The 18,033-nt window shown below is 44.6% G+C and overlaps 1 protein-coding gene across 3 annotated transcripts in view; it reads right to left on the reverse strand.

Annotated features, from left to right (window-relative positions):
• Nucleotides 1-464: 464 nt before the first annotated feature.
• The window catches only part of DHX35 (DEAH-box helicase 35), a 71,660-nt gene continuing 54,091 nt past the window's right edge, over nt 465-18,033 (reverse strand). The window contains exons 14-20 of one of the 3 annotated variants that reach the window (XM_075901330.1): nt 12,971-13,065; nt 12,243-12,320; nt 10,686-10,815; nt 9,293-9,374; nt 7,927-7,998; nt 5,454-5,592; nt 465-2,191 (exon numbers count right to left, since the gene is read on the reverse strand). In XM_075901330.1, coding sequence (XP_075757445.1) covers nt 2,147-2,191; nt 5,454-5,592; nt 7,927-7,998; nt 9,293-9,374; nt 10,686-10,815; nt 12,243-12,320; nt 12,971-13,065 — 641 coding nt within the window. In that variant the 3' untranslated portion in view covers nt 465-2,146. The remainder of the gene's footprint in view (nt 2,192-5,453; nt 5,593-7,926; nt 7,999-9,292; nt 9,375-10,685; nt 10,816-12,242; nt 12,321-12,970; nt 13,066-18,033) is intronic. The other 2 variants (XM_075901329.1, XM_006126194.3) reach the window with 2 other exon arrangements.

Raw genomic sequence — 18,033 nt, forward strand, 5'->3', positions numbered from 1 at the left:
GGGGTGTTGTAGTCTGTTCTTTTCTGTTAAGCTGTTTCGATTTTGGTACTAAAATATTAAGGGAGCCAGTAGCATGAGTCACTCTTGGCCCAAATCTTCAGAATCAGAGTGCTACCTCTAGCACAAGTCATCTCCTACTGGGAAGACTGGGATTTCTTACAATGATCTATTCTATTTGCACAACTGAAGATGCAACAGGTTGCATGTGGTAACTTCACTTTCAGATCTCTGTGCTCCTAACTTACTATGACTCACAAAGGCCTTGAGGTACAGGGAGTCAAATTATAAATCAAATTATTTTGCAACAGGAAGAAACATTGGCCACGTAACCGTGTCAGCCTCTGGAGCACAGAGTTCAAGCGCACCTGGTATTTCTAGAAATGCCACTTTAAGTGGATGCTCCCTGCATAGCCATCTCAAAACACAGACCACGGCAGTGTGGCAATAAGGACTTGCTAGCTTAGTTGGATGGGTGGGAAGGGATACATTCTCAAGCCTTCTTGATTCAATGCTTTTATTTTTCTAGGGAATGTTTCCAGAGGACAAAGCAACATCGAAAGTTTACAAGTCTTTGTATTCAGCTCTTGCCCCTTTAAGAGAAAAAAACTACATTGGATCTTTTAGTGCTGTTGGTGGTCTTCCCGCTGTACAGAACGCAGAGACGGCCCCTGCCCCAACGAGCTTACACTCTAAGAGAAAGATACAGAGAAGATGGATTGCACTTAGGAAATCGAGGAGGGTGGGGATGACAGTTTGTCATAGTACTGGTACCACATATTGAGGCTAACATATCTTATTTTTTGTGCTGGCGATGAGGACCGAGACACTGCACAGACCACATATTTCACACAACAGAACAAGCTTTCTCTGCAGCTTTGTGGGAGGCAGCAATGCAAATTTTCAAAAATGATGTGCAAGGCAGCCCATGGCAAGAAGACATTTATTCTACGTAGAAAGTTTCACTTATTTACACACTTCTTAGAAATGGAAATAAAATTATAGTTAACATGTTCCAAAGAGGCACATCAACCAAACAAATGTCCTTACAAAAATAAAACTTTCAAACCACATTTCTAAAATAAATATCATCAAAAGGGTAAGAAAAATAAATGTACATGTACCCAAGTGACTGTGTTTAAACACAAAGGGGTAACGTTCTTTATGAAAAAGACAGCCATGGGGTCCCAGTTAAACCACCAGCTGCTGAAAATACCTCTCTCCCACTGACAGAAGAGGAGAAGAATCCTCAACTGCAAAGAGCAGATTGTTTTAATAAAAATATAAAAAGGACTATGTTAGTACAGAGCATTTTAGTCTTTGCTGAATCTTGCTAAAAGCAGCATTCCTATGAGATTTCCCTTCTGAAATCTCATGAAGTGTTGAGAGAGGCTGGCATGTTTATTCTTACTCAGAAAATAAAGCTAAGTCCCCTCTGTGAATCTGCATAAATCCTGTTCCACAACAGAATGTGTGCAAACACCTCGTATGATTAATAAAAAACCCAACTGCTGGATAGTGCTTCTCAAGGATGGAAAGCCTTTGTCCAAATACAGCACTATCTGTGGAACAAGCTTTACAGGATGGCGAAAGCTTGACTCACAGAGAGGAGTCGTTAGTTATTTCAGGGCAACATCATACCAATTAGGCACAGTTAAACACAGTATCAAGGTTTCCATGGCAGCCCCTTACAATTTAAGGGCCAATTCACTGCCGTCCACCTACCCAACTTCAGCAGGCAGTGTCAGGATGGCCAGCAATATTCACAGTGTTCCAAGGAATCAGGAGGCAGGGCATCCCGAGCCCTGGGTCTCTCTCAAAGGGTGCTGTACCATACTAAGTATTTTGTTTCTGTTCTGTTTCTGCCTTTTCTATTCTGATCATTTAGTCTACCTGTTTAAAAAGAGCAACATATTCAGGTTACAGAGAGTGGTCAATTAGGCCAAGGAATAATATGTTCACAGTGCAAGCTTAACGTGGGTTTACAATGTACTGGTCATGCATAAACCCCTACAGCATCCTGGCAGGCATTTAAACACTTAATTGATGTGGGGTCAGGTTGCTAATGAACTGACTGCCGAATGGACTGTAGCCAGCTTTGAATCAGCAGTAGGCTTTGTATCTGGAAAGGCTCAACAGGCACATCAAATCAGTGGTCATCTACTTTAACTCTCTTTGCTTTCAAGGAAAGGTGCTGTAAGGGAAAGAAAAAGAGTGTTTAGTATTTATGGCACCATTTCATAAAAATCCAAGTACAGAATATTGAATTTTTAATCCCTCATTAAATCAGTCTCCATGCCTGTATTCCAGAATACCTTATAGACTCCACAAAAACAACAGGATTTACTGTTTATTTGTTGATATTTTTGTTTGTTTTTGTAAAATGCATTGAATCTTACTGTTCCTCTGGAAATAAATGGACAAACTCCAAAGTCAAATTTTCCCTAAGGTATTTAACAAAACCTAGTACACATGTTAGTGTATGAACAATTTTCAAGAGAAAGCAACCTTTCAGTGTCTACTATTGCAGGTTTTTGTATGAACAAAATAGTGTCTATTTAGATACATGATTTAGCTACATTTCCCATCCAATTCTTTTATTTGCATGTGCAATTGTGGAATTTGCTCAGTAAATTGGGTAATTTGAACTTGATCTTTTCAAAAATCGTGTCTAAAGTTTTCACTACAGTGATACTGCATTTGAGCATCATAATACCAGATCTCATTCCAATACATTCTCATTCCATAGGAGGTTTCCATTCTGGGATCCCTCCACATCAGGGAAGGTTTGTTTCACAAGAGAAGCTGCATATTCCTATTCCATTCAGATTACTCCTGCATAGTTGGCAGTGGCTGGCCTGAATACAGCCTCACAATAATACTGCTCTGTGTGTGTCCATTTTCTGACCACCCTGAGAAAAACCAGAATTTGGTTCTTTACATTGAGATGCCCACATCATTGTTTTGCTAGAAGGTTGCATATCAGAAGAGCTTTATGAAGAATCTCACAATCTTATGATGCATGTGGAATGAGGCTTTTTGGCATTGCTTTGTACCTCTCAAATTCCTCTTAGAACAGAATAATCAGTCTTCCTCCCTGCTTGATCTCACACGTGGAATCCATGTAGCCAGAGTGGGTAGGAATGGCGTCCCTAGCCTCTGTTTGTCAGGGGCTGGAAATGGATGACAGGAGAGGCATCACTTGATAATTACCTGTTCTGCTCACTCCCTCTGGGGCATCTGGCATTGGCCACTGTCGGCAGACAGGACACTGGGCTAGATGGACCTTTGGACTGACCCAGTCTGGCCATTCTTATGTTATGTTTATGTTCTTATTTGGTCACCTCAGCCCTACCGTTCAGAGTTTACAGACTGCTATTGCAGAGCCTAGCTTCAGTGTCACAAGCACAGGGATAATATTCCACTCCTTATCAGCCCAGCCCTGTTCTTATAAGGCAGAGCAAAGGTGTGTAGATGAATGAGGGCAAATTCGGCTGAAGCTTGGCCCAAACGAGATAGAGGTGATGAAGGCTGGCAGGAACGGGAGGCAGCTACTGAGGATATGTGTTTGCCCTTTGGGGATATGACTCATGACTTTTAGAGGTCATACTCAATCTGTCATTGCTTCTGTGTTCCCAGATATCAAGAACTTGTAGGCCTTTTATTCATGCAATGTCAATCAAGAGACTGAAGAATTTCCTCTAAGAGAGACCTTGCCTCAATGATTGATACATACAGCATTCCAAAGCTACATTACAGCTGCAAGGTCTGCTTTACGGATGTGAATGGGTAATGGTTAACCGGTGCCCAAGAACCCGGCCAACAGTCCCCGCGTGGGGCTGGCCTTGCAGGCTGGGGGCTGTTCCAGCCAGGCTGGAGTGGTTCACTGCCTGGGATCCCACTTAATCGGTTAACCAGTTAAATGTAATGTTTAACCAGTTGAGTGATTACATGGGATTTTACATCCCTATTCTGCTTAGGGCCATCCTTGAAGAAGATTCAGAAGTTTTAGCTGGAACACAGTATGTTCCAACTTGCCACCTGAGATGCTACAAGGCTATTGTGTCAATGCCTCATGTCCTGCATTAGTTAACTGTTCACTTTTGGATGCTATTCAAGTATGTGCTATTGGTCTAGGACACTGTTACCTAAGAAGTCACCTCTTCCCCGGTGTCCCATTGAAACAATTATCTGCTGGATGCTCCTGCTATTCAGAACTGGTGGCAAGGCTCTCTCTGCTGGGTGTTTCTGCCTGAGGCACTTGCTCTAAAAGGGTGTATCTAGACTACAGGGGTTTTTCCGATCGCGGTAAACCTCATTTTACGAGGAATAATGCCTTTTTTTATAGTACTCTTTCAAAAATAAGTACTCTTTCAAAAAAAGGCGCTACTGAATACAAACTGTGCTTTTTCAAAAGAGAGCATCTAGACTCTTTCGAAAAAGCGGCTCATTTTCTTGAAAAATCTGCTCGTAGTCTAGACGCTCTCTTTCAAAAAAGCCTCTTTTGAAAGATTCTTTTGAAAAAGCCTCTTTCGAAAAAGGCTTGCAGTCTAGACGTAGCAAAAGGGATTTTATGGCCAGAATTTGGCTACTTTCAGGCTCAAGGCAAAGCATCTGGTTTTTTAAATAGACGTTAAGCTAGAAGGATAACATCAACTGGAAAAAATAAGAAACATCCATATGAAAATGGGGTGTGTGCTATCATTATGGGTACCTGCCAACCTGGCTCATTTTTCCTATTTCACTTTGTGTGTTTGAGCTACTTTGTGTACAGGGAAGCAAAACAAACTCACAAGCCAGTATTTCTTATCCATAGTCCTGTAGCTCTAATCAACTTCTGATTTCACTGCTTGAAGCCTAAATTTTTCTATTTATTTACTTATTACAGTGTCTTGGGGCCTCAGGTTATATGATTATACATCCACCTACCCCAGGTGTCCTAATGAATCAATCTCCTTAATATAAAGCTGCTAAATACAAAACTTGAGTTACATTTATCCATAAAAGGATACTGCTTGTTATGACTCCAAATTTTAACCTCTAATTTATTTTCCTAACAGAGCAGTTTATCATTGCTATGCTTGAAATCATGAAGTGTTGGTATTGCCCAGACATTTGTTTCAATGCACATGAAGACTTGGGCCATCTCAAGTTTACACTTACTAACAGCAAGTCAACAGAACTGCTGTGAGAAGTGCTACTGAACACACACCTTTGAGTACAGAACAGCTCTGTGCTGAATTTACAAATGGACTTCAAATGGAGAAATACAACTCCGAGTCAGTATCTAAACAGGCTATACTCCAGTATGGAAATAGAGCTCTTAGCCTCCTGCTTTATATTAAATCCCCTGTCAGGACTCACACTCCAATCCATTTCTAACCCCAGCAAACAAAATAAAAATAATGAAGAAAAAAAAGCTTTAAGTACAAGAGCTGCCAATACAGCAGTGGTACCATTTGATGTCTATGTCGAGTCCGTACCGTTCCTTCTTGGTAAAAGTGAGGTGCCAGTTCTAACAGCCAAGTGGATTCAATAGCAGTCACATCTCTCATGTAGTATTTGGAGGTCTGTATGACCTCATTGTAGACTACCCTGAAAACAAAGAGAGAGAAAAAATGAGGTCATATTATATAGCAGAAGGTGAGATCATATTATGAGGTCATATTATATAGCAGAAGTGGGATCCCTGATTGCAGGGAACAGTCAGGACAAAGCTTATGGGTGGAAGAGTGTTTTGAATAAGGCCAGAACATATACTGCTTAGTTTCAGAAAGTGAGCACACCAGAATCATCTGCAGCACCCTAGGCAGCCATTGCCAAGAAAGCTGGAAAGTTGTCTCTAAGACTTGTTATAAACATCCCTCCCCAGGGACAAAAGCACCTCTAATCCTCTGCTCTGCTCTCTCAGTAATCCAATTCATAACCTCACCACATGGAGCTATCTTCCATATACAACAAAATAGACAAAGCTAGCACCACACTGCTTGGGAAGGAGAGACTCTCCTTTGAGAGCAGAGGATTAGTGAACAGAAGCATGAGGAAAGTTCTCACTTTTCTCTTCTTCCCCAAGACAACCACTGATTCATTTGAAAATCTGAGGAAAACCAAAATTAAAACCAGAGTGAGAACACATTATACTCACAGTTGATAGGCAAAGCAGAACAAGATATTATATTCCTCCCATACTAACAACAGAGACAGACTAAAGCAACCCAATGAACACTGTCCACAGCCCAGTATATTGATTCACACATGAACATAGCCTAAAACTACAAATAAATAAGTGGAGATGGAAGGAAGATGGATAAGGTAAACGTATTGTCATTTTAGTATAAAAAACTAATCTGTAAGTCCCACATCATAGTTTCAGGACTATAATTATAGCTAAATCACAGATTGTTTCCCTTCCAGTCAGAAAGAAAAATGCTCAGTTTTGCTAGCCAATTTTATGATATACTAACACCTGCATGACTACTCATCAGATATAAGGAATAGACTGATTTAAAAGAATGGGTGGAATATTCATTTAAGAGAGTCATGTCTTTGTAAGTCAAGATGTGATATATACAATTCCCTGTTTGGAACTGATTTGTACAAAAATAAATCCAGCCTCTTAACATATTTGGAAGCTCACCCAAAGATCTTACATAGTATGCATGATTCCAAATGCCCTTTGCAAATGTTACATAACACTTCATATTTCATACAGAAAAAATAAATAAAATACAGCTAAGGAATCAGCTGATTCCCGGCTTACACCCAGTCCCAGGCACTGCACCTTTGCTTTTTAAATGTATTAACAGCCTGCCAGCTCCTAATACATTTAAAAATCAGAAGTGCAGCAGAGGGAACCTGGCGCAAGCCTGCTGGCTCTTAATACATTTAAAAGGCAGAGCTGCGGCAGGGTTAGCACCTGCAGTTTCCCACCCTTATCAACTAATGAAGTAGCCGATGGAAATTCCACTGATTACTCAATTAACTGATTACTCACAATTTAACATTCCTATCGACCATTTAGTTATTTCAAACCTTTAGCATAGCTTCAGTAAAGTACTGTAATTAAAATATTTTAAAATGGCAACATGAATACGTGAATATGCAAATGTGATCCTTATAAAGTTGTAATTATAGTATTAAACTGTACATAGAGAGGTTTAAATATATAGCTGAGTTGATGATCTTTGCTCATCTTGGTGATCATTTCATGTTCTATCTTTAAGTACTTACATACAGTACCTTGAATGCCTCCTAACACTTCCAGTGAAGCAGGAAAATGCTAATATCCCTGTTTCAGAAATGAAGGAGGCACAGAAAACTAAGCAACTTGCCTAAGGCAACACAGAAATTTGGTGAAGCAGGGATTTGAACCCATGTCTCCTGAATCCCAGACCATTAGCACTGGACTATCCATCCGCATTATTTTCCCTCCAAATCCTCCCTTTCCAGTGCTTGCTCGCTCTCGCTCTCTCTCTCTCTCTCACACACACACACCTACATGATTTTTTCAAGCTGTCCCCTACACTATGCTTGAGTTTGGATGCAAAATCCCAGTTAATCGGCTAAACATTAGGTTTAACTAATGTTTAACTGGTTAACCAACTAAGCGGGATCTCACTGGTCCAGCCCCCTAGCCTGCAGGACTCCCACTCCCATGCTGGGCTGGGGCTGCTCTCAGCTCCTGCTGAGGTGGGGGCTGCCAGCCAGAGCAGGCAACTGGTTAAGCATTTTCTCCCAACCTAGCAGTTTTATATGAGTGTTGCCTAAAGACTGTTGACAGGCAAGTCTCCTTTAAACTTACATTCTGGGAACCAGGATCTTCCAGGTGTGTTGCTATATTGGTGCAGTTATTAATGGGGATTTCCTAACAGTGTGCGATGTGGAGTGCCTCCTAGTCTAGACAGACAAGTGAAAGCAGCACCAGCTTACCAGCGAGGAGGCTTCTCTGCATACAGCACTGAGGTGGGATGGATGTGCAGTTCCTGGTCATCACGGATAGTCCTTGAAGAGAGAGTATTATTTCAGATTTAGTGATTGCAAATTTATTCTTAACATTTATTTACTGGAGACTTTTCAGCCCAGTCAAAATGCTAATAAATTTAAGTACTGAAAGAGCTGAAGCAAGTTAAAAATATGCAAGTTAATGCACTGGCCCCTCAGTTGTAGAGATCAGGCCCAAATTCTGGATGATATCACCCGGGAAAAAGTTTGGAGCAATCATTGTGTGGGTTTGTCTACATGGGGAGTTATTCCATTTATAGACACTCCTATTCTGAAACAAGAATATCAACAAATGGAGATCACTTTAAATTCATACCCTGTATCATTCCAATTTACTTTTCATGTGTAGACAAGCCCTAACACTGAACGGATTTCTGCCCATATCATAAGAACAGGGCTTTCCAGGCTTGGATTAAGTTGCACTGGAGGTGCTATGGAATTGAAGCATTTATAATTCTTGCTCACATTAGCACATTAGTTAGTATCTACTGACAATTCCCTTCTATCAGCCTTACTGTCAGCATTTAACCAACAAGAGAGGTGATAAACAGTGTTTGGAAACTGTTAAATGTAGCTCTGGAAGACCTCATTAATGTAATGAATTGAGGAAACTTTTCTTGCTCTGTGTCTATCTAGAGAAGCATCTGTTTGTTAACTATCCAGCTCTGTCAATTCATAAAAGCATACTAAATAAAAGGACAATTCTAAGGAATTATATACATCAACACTGGGGGTGAAGATAAATTTATCCTTGAGGAGGGGAGGAGGGCTTTGCGATAGGACAGTGCTGCTACGTCACATCAGATCAGACGCAAAAATATTCCACTTAGCAAGGAGTGAAAATTGAGGAGGATTTGTAATGTAAAATATTGGTGAATGTAAAATATATATAATTAAAGCAATAACTCTGATTTGCTGTTTCATTCCTATTTGAGTAGGTATGGGGGGGCTTTAGGGCAGGCAGCTGGAGGTGTCTGGAGCACCGGAGTCAGGGAAGGAGATGTGGGGAGAGGGGTGCACCAGAGTCAAGGCAGGGGGCTGGGGATGCTGCCCAGTGCACAGCTTCCCTATAGCGCATCCCCAGTTCCCTGCCCTTTAACGTGCCTGCAGTGCCTCTCCTAGCTCCGTGCACCCAGTTAGCACCAGCCTGCAGCAGCAGAGCACAGCTGGGAGAGTGCACTGCAAGCCACGCCCCAGGCCCGCTTAAAGAGAATGCCCCAGGCAGGCTCTTGCCACAACACAGACAGCTCTTGCCAGAGCAGCACTTCCTTACTTTAACCTCGAATCAACATACCTGTAAGCTCCAGTGGAGTGACATTTTGCTGCATTAGCAAAAAATCCAGAAACAATACACCTCAGGACAGGATCTGGGTCACCTAAAGAAGGAAAATGACATGTTATTCTTCAAATGTATGTGATACAGGGCTGATACAATGACAAAAAAAATCACCTAAATACTCTTCTGTCATTAAGTGCAACATTGAGGGTTTCAGAGACCAAAGGCTCAGAATTCACTGTTCCCCTCACTTTGGTTTCATAGTAATTCTAAATTACTATGTAAAAAAACAAAGGTGACACATTACATACCCTGGAGAGAGCACCAACCATAAGCTACATCTCAAGATACTATGAGGAGTAGGTGATACCAGCCTGATTTTTAGATGTACTAAGCATTTGAAACTGCAGCTGAAATCAAAAGGAGCTATAGGTACTCAGCACAACTGAAAGTAGCACCAAATGTCGATACCAGGCCTGGCCAAAATATGGCCCATGGGCTGGTTTTGACCTGTGGACACTGTGAGGAGCATCACACCACCCACACACCACTCAAAAAAGCGGCTGCGGGGTGGTTTTTCTTTAAAAACTGTGAGTCTGAAGGGGTTCCAGAGCACATGGCTGCAACCTGTGTGGGGGTGGGACAGGCAGCGAGGCTGATTCAGGAACCACTGCTGGCTAGTAAGTCTTCTGACAGAGCTTCTCTCTGGCACCCCAGCCCCTACCTTCCTCAACCCTCTGCCTCTGCTCCCACCCTCCCTCCACATACCCAAATCCTCTTCCCCTCTCCTATGCCCATATCTCCTACCCCAGCTCACAGTCCCCTCCTGCCCTACCTCACAACCCAATTCCCTGCCCTAAGTCACGATCCAACCCCCTGTACTCCAGTCCAGTGCCCCAGGCCACACTCCCTCCCTTACTCCAAGCTCTCTTTGAGACCAAACTCCATCCCAGTCCCTGCACTTCCTCCATAAATATGAGGGATGAGTGCAGCCCTCAACCACTTTCCAAATTCTTGGTGTGGGTCTCCATCAAAAATTATTGCCCACCCCTGATCTGTACTGAACCTTGATTGTAATGAGGGAGATTTTCAAAGGTATGAATCGGGGGTGGATGGAAATCACCCATTAGGTTATATTGCTGGAGTTATTATTAACAATCACTAAACTAGACTGCTGCAGTCAATTAAACCATCAAGGTTTGAACAAATTTTTATTATAAAAATTGTAGCAGCTGCTACTCTTGAAAAACATATTTTGAAATCAGTTTTATTTAATATACATTATCTTTAGGCTGACAAGACACATTATTCCTTTAAAATAGTAAGAAAATAAACTGATAGTCAGGCGATTCAATATTCAGGTGAACTCTGAAAGATAAGACACAAAAAGTTCTTATTCTGTGGCTCCTACCTTCACTGGATTTCTTTGGCACTTTAAATTTGACAAGCAGCTTTTTCAGTTGCTCCCTCACGGTTGTTGCTCTGACAAGCCCTTTGTAGTTCAAAAAGTGTTCCTGACACCACTGAGAACTCTTGCTGTGCTGTATAACAACAACAATACAAGAACAATTACAAACACCACAGTAAATCTTTCTGCTGCAGTGCAGTCTAGTTCTGTTCCCCAACTATTGTGCTTTGTTTGATTTTGTCTCTCTCCATATATAAAAAATGTCTCCTGCGAGACAGAGTGACATCATGTGTCACTCTGCATCCCACAACCCCTCCCTCCGCCCTCAGCCACATAGCCTCCTCCCTTCCCCCGTGCTCCGCTGCCTCCGCGCTCCACTCTCCCCCATACTAGAGGGAGAGGAGGAACGGGAGCCACAGGTCACGTGGCTCCCGGGGCTCGGAGATTCCTCCCCAGTGCTCCAGGAGCTGCGCAGCCTCCCCCTCCCTTGTGCTGAGAGCGGGGGGTAAAGCCAAGGAGCAAGCTGGGCCTGGCCATGGTGAGGCCCGGCCTGGCTCAACCCTCCCAGCAAGCTGAGCCCACTGCAGCAAGGCCAAGGCCCGGCCTGGCTCAAGCCCCGAGTGGCCAGGGGAAGCAAGCTGTGCCTGGCACGTGAAGGGACAGAGTCAGGCCTGTCTCCCCGCAGCAGCCAGGGGAAACTGGGATTTGGGGGGGCAGAATGCAAAGACTCGGGGCTAGGAGGGGCAAGGGATCAGGGGGACCAAGAGACAGGGTGGCCTCGCAGCCGGACTCCTCTCAGTAGCTGGAGGGGGGCCAAGAGCCGGGGCCTGGTGGGGTAGCCTTGGGGCTGAGCCCTCCCCAGGGGCCGAGCCCTCCCCAGGGGCCCGGAGGAAGAGCGGAGGCAGCCTCTGACCCTCCCTGGCAGTGGAGGCAGGAGGGAGAAAAGATCCTGAGCCAGGTGGCCTCAGCCCCGGACCCTCCCTGGCTGAGAGGGGGTTGGCAAGCCTAGCCCCCTAGTTCTAGTTACTGTAGGAAGTTAACAGCAAGTATGAATCTGAATTGCCACTGCCTACACTGTCAATTTCAAATAGACATAATAGCTTCCAATGCATAAGCACACTTCCAGCACTTACTTCCCACTAATACATCTGAGTCATTTCTGGGGATGTGGTGGGGAAAAATATTGTCAGCTATTTCATACTATCACATAAAAGTTCTTTGTCTTAGTAGAAATTAAATCTGAGTCAATTTTTTGTTGTTGCTACATTTCAAAGGCGGAAGTGCTGCATGGCATTCCATCTTTCAAATGTACAAGAGCCCCAGCAGCATTGCAAAGATCTAAATGCTGCATGGAGCCCAGGGCCAGCGGGGGACTCCCTGAGTCCCCTGGTGGCTCCTGACTCTATGTGGCAATTTCGCTTTGAAATGTACAAGAGCCCCAGTGGGGACGCTTGTACATTTCAAAGATGGAACGTTGCCACTTCTGGCATTAAAACCACTGGAATCTATCCTCTCTTCTTCCTCACCCTCAGGAATCCACATGCACTCTACCCTGCTTACTTTAATAAAAGCTTCATAAACATTAAGCATAGTGAGATGATCACCCTCTTCCACAGCAAATTTTCTATGTTTCCTGATCTGTAAAAAAAGAGAAAAGATGCATTTTTATATGGAAATTACTTTCTGTTTTCAATGGCCTTTCCTACTGCTCTCAGTTCTTACCATCTTGAGTCTTTATTGACCTTAAACTCTTAATTCACAGCTTCCCCAGTTGATATAAAAGTGTCACTCTTCAACATGCTATATTTTCAATTAAATTACATTAATGAAATAAAAGCTCATTTGCACAAAAGAAATGGGATTTACTTACTGTATGTAAGTTAGACTTGGTTAATTCAGAGGTAGAAATACTTCTATTTCATATTCAATAATTTTATCAGCCTGAAAATAAATGTACCTCTTTCCTCTCAAAAGGAAGGTCATAAAGAACGATCTTCCTTTCCAAACTCCTCAAAATTGACTAATACCAACTTATGACCCTAACATTTCCAAACACTCTCTAGGACTCTCTGAAGTACAAGGCCTCCATCATTAGCAGAGGACTGTCTGCAGATTTTGCTGTCCTGCAAACTTCCCCTTTTCTGCATTACCAAGAAGAATGGGCAAGGGCAGAAACCCTCAGTTCCACTCTACACAGCAGACTTTGCAAGTCCCAAATAGATATTAGTAAGTTTTGGCAGATAGTCAAGATGTGAAATAAGTGAAGAAAATTATGAGATGGAACTTACAGCCTGAGCCTTCTGGTTTGGAGGGAACACAAAGATGTTCTGAATCTGCATCATGGCAGCAATGCTCAAGATCTCTTGAGAGCAGCCATGGTTTCCTGTAAAATATGTGGTGAAAGGTTCTTGCTTCTAAGCTTATGAAACATAAATAATACCACAAAAAAGAAGAAACTTACTCTTAGACTTTCTAGATGAAAGTATTTTACAGCAGCAATGGAAAATGATCTTGTTTCATTGTGAGGAAAGAGAGATTTAAGAATTTCGCAGAATAAATCATTCAGTCCCTGCAGCAACAACAGGTACAGACAGCTCTACATGCTGTCATACATAGACCTTAGAATCAAGGACTAGCAAATGCCTAGTGTCACATTTCTGTATGCACTTATAGTAAAGTATAAAGAAATAAAGAATATGTATCTTTTCTACAGACTTAAGGGAAACCGTTGTAACAAAGTCTGTTTTTATATACTGGGCAGACATTAAAATAATTTTCTTTAAAAATTGTGCTCCTTCTTTTCGTTTAAAAGACAACTTGTCAAGTTATGGAGCTTGTGAAAGACTCAAACAGCAGCTCTGCTTGCTGTACAGTGTGGTAGATGCAGTCCAACACAGAGCCTTGCTAACATAGCCCATTCCCTGTATTTTAGTCTTAGGTCCATCTTGAGCAGGGGCCACTACCTATGAAGAAACTTAGGTTGGTTCTGTGATGAATATGTATTTTTATTTCACTGAGGGTATGTCTACACTACAGCACTAATTCGAACTAACTTAATTCGAACTAAGTTAATTCGAACTAAGTAATTCGAACTAGTGCATCTAGACCTAAAAACTAGTTCGAATTAGCATTTTGCTAATTCGAACTAGCATGTCCACATTGAGCGGACCCTGAACCAAAGTTAAGGCTGGCCGGAAGCAGTGCCGGCAGGGCATCAGGTTAGGACTTAGAGCACGGAGCTGCTGTCTCAGGCTAGCCGAGGGCTGTGCGTAAAGGGACCCGACCCCCACCCTGGACAGACAGTTCTCAGGGTTCCCCGCTTGCTTGTCTACGCCGATGAGGGACAGCAAAGCAGTCCTATCTTGGAGTGCCCTGAATGCCCACACTCGGCACAGCACAGCACTCGGCCATCAGCCCGGCTGCACTTGCCGCAGGCTGCCATCCGGGGGGGTCAATTGGGGGGCTGCAGGAGAGCTTCCACCCCGAGGAGCCCGCAGAGCCACCCCAGTCCTCCCCATCGGGGGCTCATACCCCATTTCTCCCTCACCTCCTCCCACTAACCCCTGCCTAGCCCCCCTTCCTGATGTACAAAATAAAGGACATGTGTGTTCAAAAACAGAAACTCTCTTTATTTAACAAAACTGGGGGGGGGGGGATTAACCTCTGAGGAGACTGGGAAAAGGAGATGGGAGAGGGGAAGAGAGAGGGTGGGAGAGGGGAGAGGGAAACCTGGGAGGCGGGAGCTGGAAGGGGGAAGCCAGGGGAAGGAGGAGGAGGGGAAGTATAAAACTATGGTACACCATATCTTCAGTACTGTGTACAGATGTGATCTCCTCACCCCAGAAAAGATATTTTGGCCATGGAAAGGGTTCCGAAAAGGGCAACTAAAATGACAGAGTTTAAAGAGAAGTTAGATAAATTCATGGAGGTTAGGTCCATGGAGTGCTATTAGCCAGGGGGTAGGAATGGTGTCCCTGGTCTCTGTTTGTGGAAGGCTGGAGATGGATGGCATGAGACAAATGGCTTGGTCATTGTCTTCGGTCCATCCCCTCCAGGGTAGCTGGTGTTGGCCGCTGTCGGCAGACAGGCTACTGGACTAGATGGACCTTTGGTCTGACCCAGTAGGGCCGTTCTTATGTTCTAAGCTCAGGGTCAAGGGTCTCACTGGACCACCTTGATTTTCATGCAAACCTGCTCCTGGGTTTGCATGTGGCCTTTGGTGGCCAGGCTGGCAGCTTTCCTGCCCTAGACGGCCGCTTTCCTGTGCCTAGTGTGGAGGTTGTGGATGTTGGAGGCCTCCCTCCAAACCTGGAAGAGGTCCACGATCTCCGCACTAGACCAGACGGGTGCCCGTCTCTTGCGGCCCTGGGAAGGCTCCTGGGAGCCACCAGCCTGGTCCCGGGAAGAGGGGGAGGGCTGGGTGGCAGTGGGTGGCTGGCTCATGCCATGCCAGGTGCAGGGTCTGCTGGCTGGGTGCTGGCAGGCTTGCACCTGGCACTGGCACCGTAGCCAGACCGTGCCCCTTTAAGGGCTCCGGGGCCGGGAGGGGGGCAGACAAGTTTCTCTGGTTGTGCCCAGAGTGGCCACCAGGGCAAGCTGGGAAGGGCTAGCCTCCCACTAGTTCGAATTAAGTGGCTACACAGCCCTTAATTTGAACTACTTAATTCGAACTAGGCCTCGTAGAATGAGGTTTACCTAATTAAGTTCGAACTAGTGGTTTGCCTGTGTAGCGCCTATGAAAGTTAATTCGAACTAACGGCTGTTAGTTCTAATTAACTTTGTAGTATAGACATACCCTCACAGCCTTAGCAGCACTTTAATCAGGAATAAGAAGTTAAAGCATTAATTCTCTAACTTGCAAAAACTCATATACATTGTTAAAATTACAGGCAGTCCCCGGGTTACGTACAAGAGAGGGACTGTAGGTTTGTTCTTAAGTTGAATTTGTATGCAAGTCGGAACTGGTACATATTGTAGGGGAAACTCTAGCCAAACATTTCTCCAGAGCTCAGTTTTATTCTCCCACACCTCACTTCCCTCAGTCCTTTATTCTCAAGCTGAGGTGTCTGCTGAGAAAAGCCGCCCCGCGTCTCCCGGGTCTGCTGCGGGGGGGGGGGGGGGGAGCGCTAGCTTCGCGTCTCCTTGGTCTGCTGGGGGGAAGCAGCTAGTGCGGGGTTGCTTCACCCCATTTGTAAGTAGGGATCCGATGTAAGTCGGATCCATGTAACCCGGGGACTGCCTGTACTCTTATGACTAGTCCCATTAACTTCAAAAGGATTACTCTTACTCCATAAAATTAAGAATATGCATAAGTCTTTGCATGTCCTATTGTGCCTCCGAACCTATCATTTATTTTTTATTGTGGAAGCTGAGCAACTCTGTAAAGGATACTGCCCTGATCCAAAAGTACAGCCTAGTCCTAAGCATTTTTTCTAATGGCATGGGGATCAATTATTTTCAAGCCATGCAAGGCACATTGATGCAATACGGCAGGTCAAGAAAATAAATATGCCAAGTTATAGATAGACTAATTCTGAAGTTAAGATTACAGGAAAGCACATGGGATGCACTGATGGTATCAAATGGTTTCTTGACTTCTTGTATCTTCTTTTAGATACAAAATGTTTGCTCTACTGAAGCACTGAGTATTATTGTCCTTGGCTAGAGAGATAAGTTCCTTTTAAGCTGCATGGCAACACAGATGCCCAGTTGCTAACTGAGCCCCACCCAGAGGTTTAGGGCTGCCCCACAGAGAGCTTCCTGTCTGGGGAAGGGAACTCCCTCATCAGCACAAGCTCCCTCCTTTTGAGTGCCCTGGGAGAGAGGGAGGGAGGGAGGAAGTACGTGGCTGGGACCCGAGGGGGCCACAGGGAAGGGGAGTTTGGAACATGCAGTAAGTACAGGAGAGGAGAGGTTTGATTACAGCCATCTGATTACTGCAGCTGGGTTGCCTGCAGCTTCCTGGGAGGAAACCTAGCACTCTCTTCTGGCTTCCTGGTCTGGGAGAAAGGCAGAAGACTGCATGGGATAGGTGGGAGAAGTGGGGGGGGAGGGCAGTGCTGACATTTGTGCAGTGAGGTGGGGACAAAGGGGAGTTTGTTTGTGGTGTCTTAACTTGCTCCCATCTGCACTGCAGGCAGGAAGAGCCAGACTGTCTTAGCACAGCAGCCCTAGTTGGCGTGCAGACATAGGACTCTCTCCTTGGCCAGGGCAGGCTATATGGGGTGGTGCCAAAAATTCAGGTGGGTTAAAAGTTTTTAGGCTGCTTTTGAATACTGGAACAAAAGGCCTATTTCAGTAGTCTCCAACCTTTTTGAGCATGAGATGACTTTTTTAACTGAAATGCAACCCAAGATCTACCTCAAATATAAATATCCTTGCCCTGCCTCCTTCCCACCCCTTCTCCAAGGCCTCGCCCCTGATCATTCCATCCTTCTTCTCTTGCCCATCCTCACTCACTTTCATCACGCTGGGGCAGAGAGTTGGGCTGCAGACTCTGGTCTTGGATTAAGGGATCTGGAGTGTGAGAGGGGCTCTGAGCTGCTCTTGAGGCAGGCAGTTGGGATGTAGAAGGGGGTTCTAGGTGCAGGCTCTGGGATGGCATTTGGATGCAGGGGTACTCAGGGCTAGGGCAGGGTCATAAGGTGCAGGAGGGGGTTCATGACTGGGGCAGGAGTTTGGGATGTGGGCTCCAGCTGGGCACGGCTGGTGGTGCAGTGGAGCTAAGGCAGGCTCACCCTTGCCCTGGCCCTGGCCCAGGCCCACTCCCTAAAGCAGCCAGCAAACTCCATCTCAAGTCCTGTTGTGCCCCCTCTCTACTCTGTGGAGAAAGGATACTGAGTGGGAGAGGAGGCACCTTGCTATCAGCACCCTCCTCTCCCTTCCCTGTTCTTCACAGTAAGCAGGAGGCTCCCCAGGGGGAGGGGCAGCTCCAAGGCAAAGGGCAAGAGATGAGCAGCAGTGGGGGGAGGGACAGATGAAGTGCCAGCACTTGATAGTCTCCCAACCAAACCAGTCAGGATCACCTGTCAGAGGCGCCAAGATCTACTGGGTGGTGATCACTGGCCTAGCTCGTGACATTTGCATTATTACATTTCAAAGAAAGTTTACATAGGTGTTAATGGCTTAAGGTAAGAAAGGAAAGGATTCTTTTAATAGATTTTTTTAATGTTGTAGACACCTGCAAACTCTGATCTTAATGATTTTTTAAAAAATGCTGTTTCACTAGCTGATATATGGTAAATTGCTACAACTGGAGAACTTTACCATGGATCCTGTTTAATTTGCTTGGCCTTTCAATTGGAGTTGTATTCTGGACAATTACTCTGGGAGGCTTCTACTCTTTGAGTTA

Source organism: Pelodiscus sinensis, chromosome 18 (genome assembly GCF_049634645.1).
Source record: "Pelodiscus sinensis isolate JC-2024 chromosome 18, ASM4963464v1, whole genome shotgun sequence".
Classification (NCBI taxonomy): Eukaryota; Metazoa; Chordata; order Testudines; family Trionychidae; genus Pelodiscus; species Pelodiscus sinensis.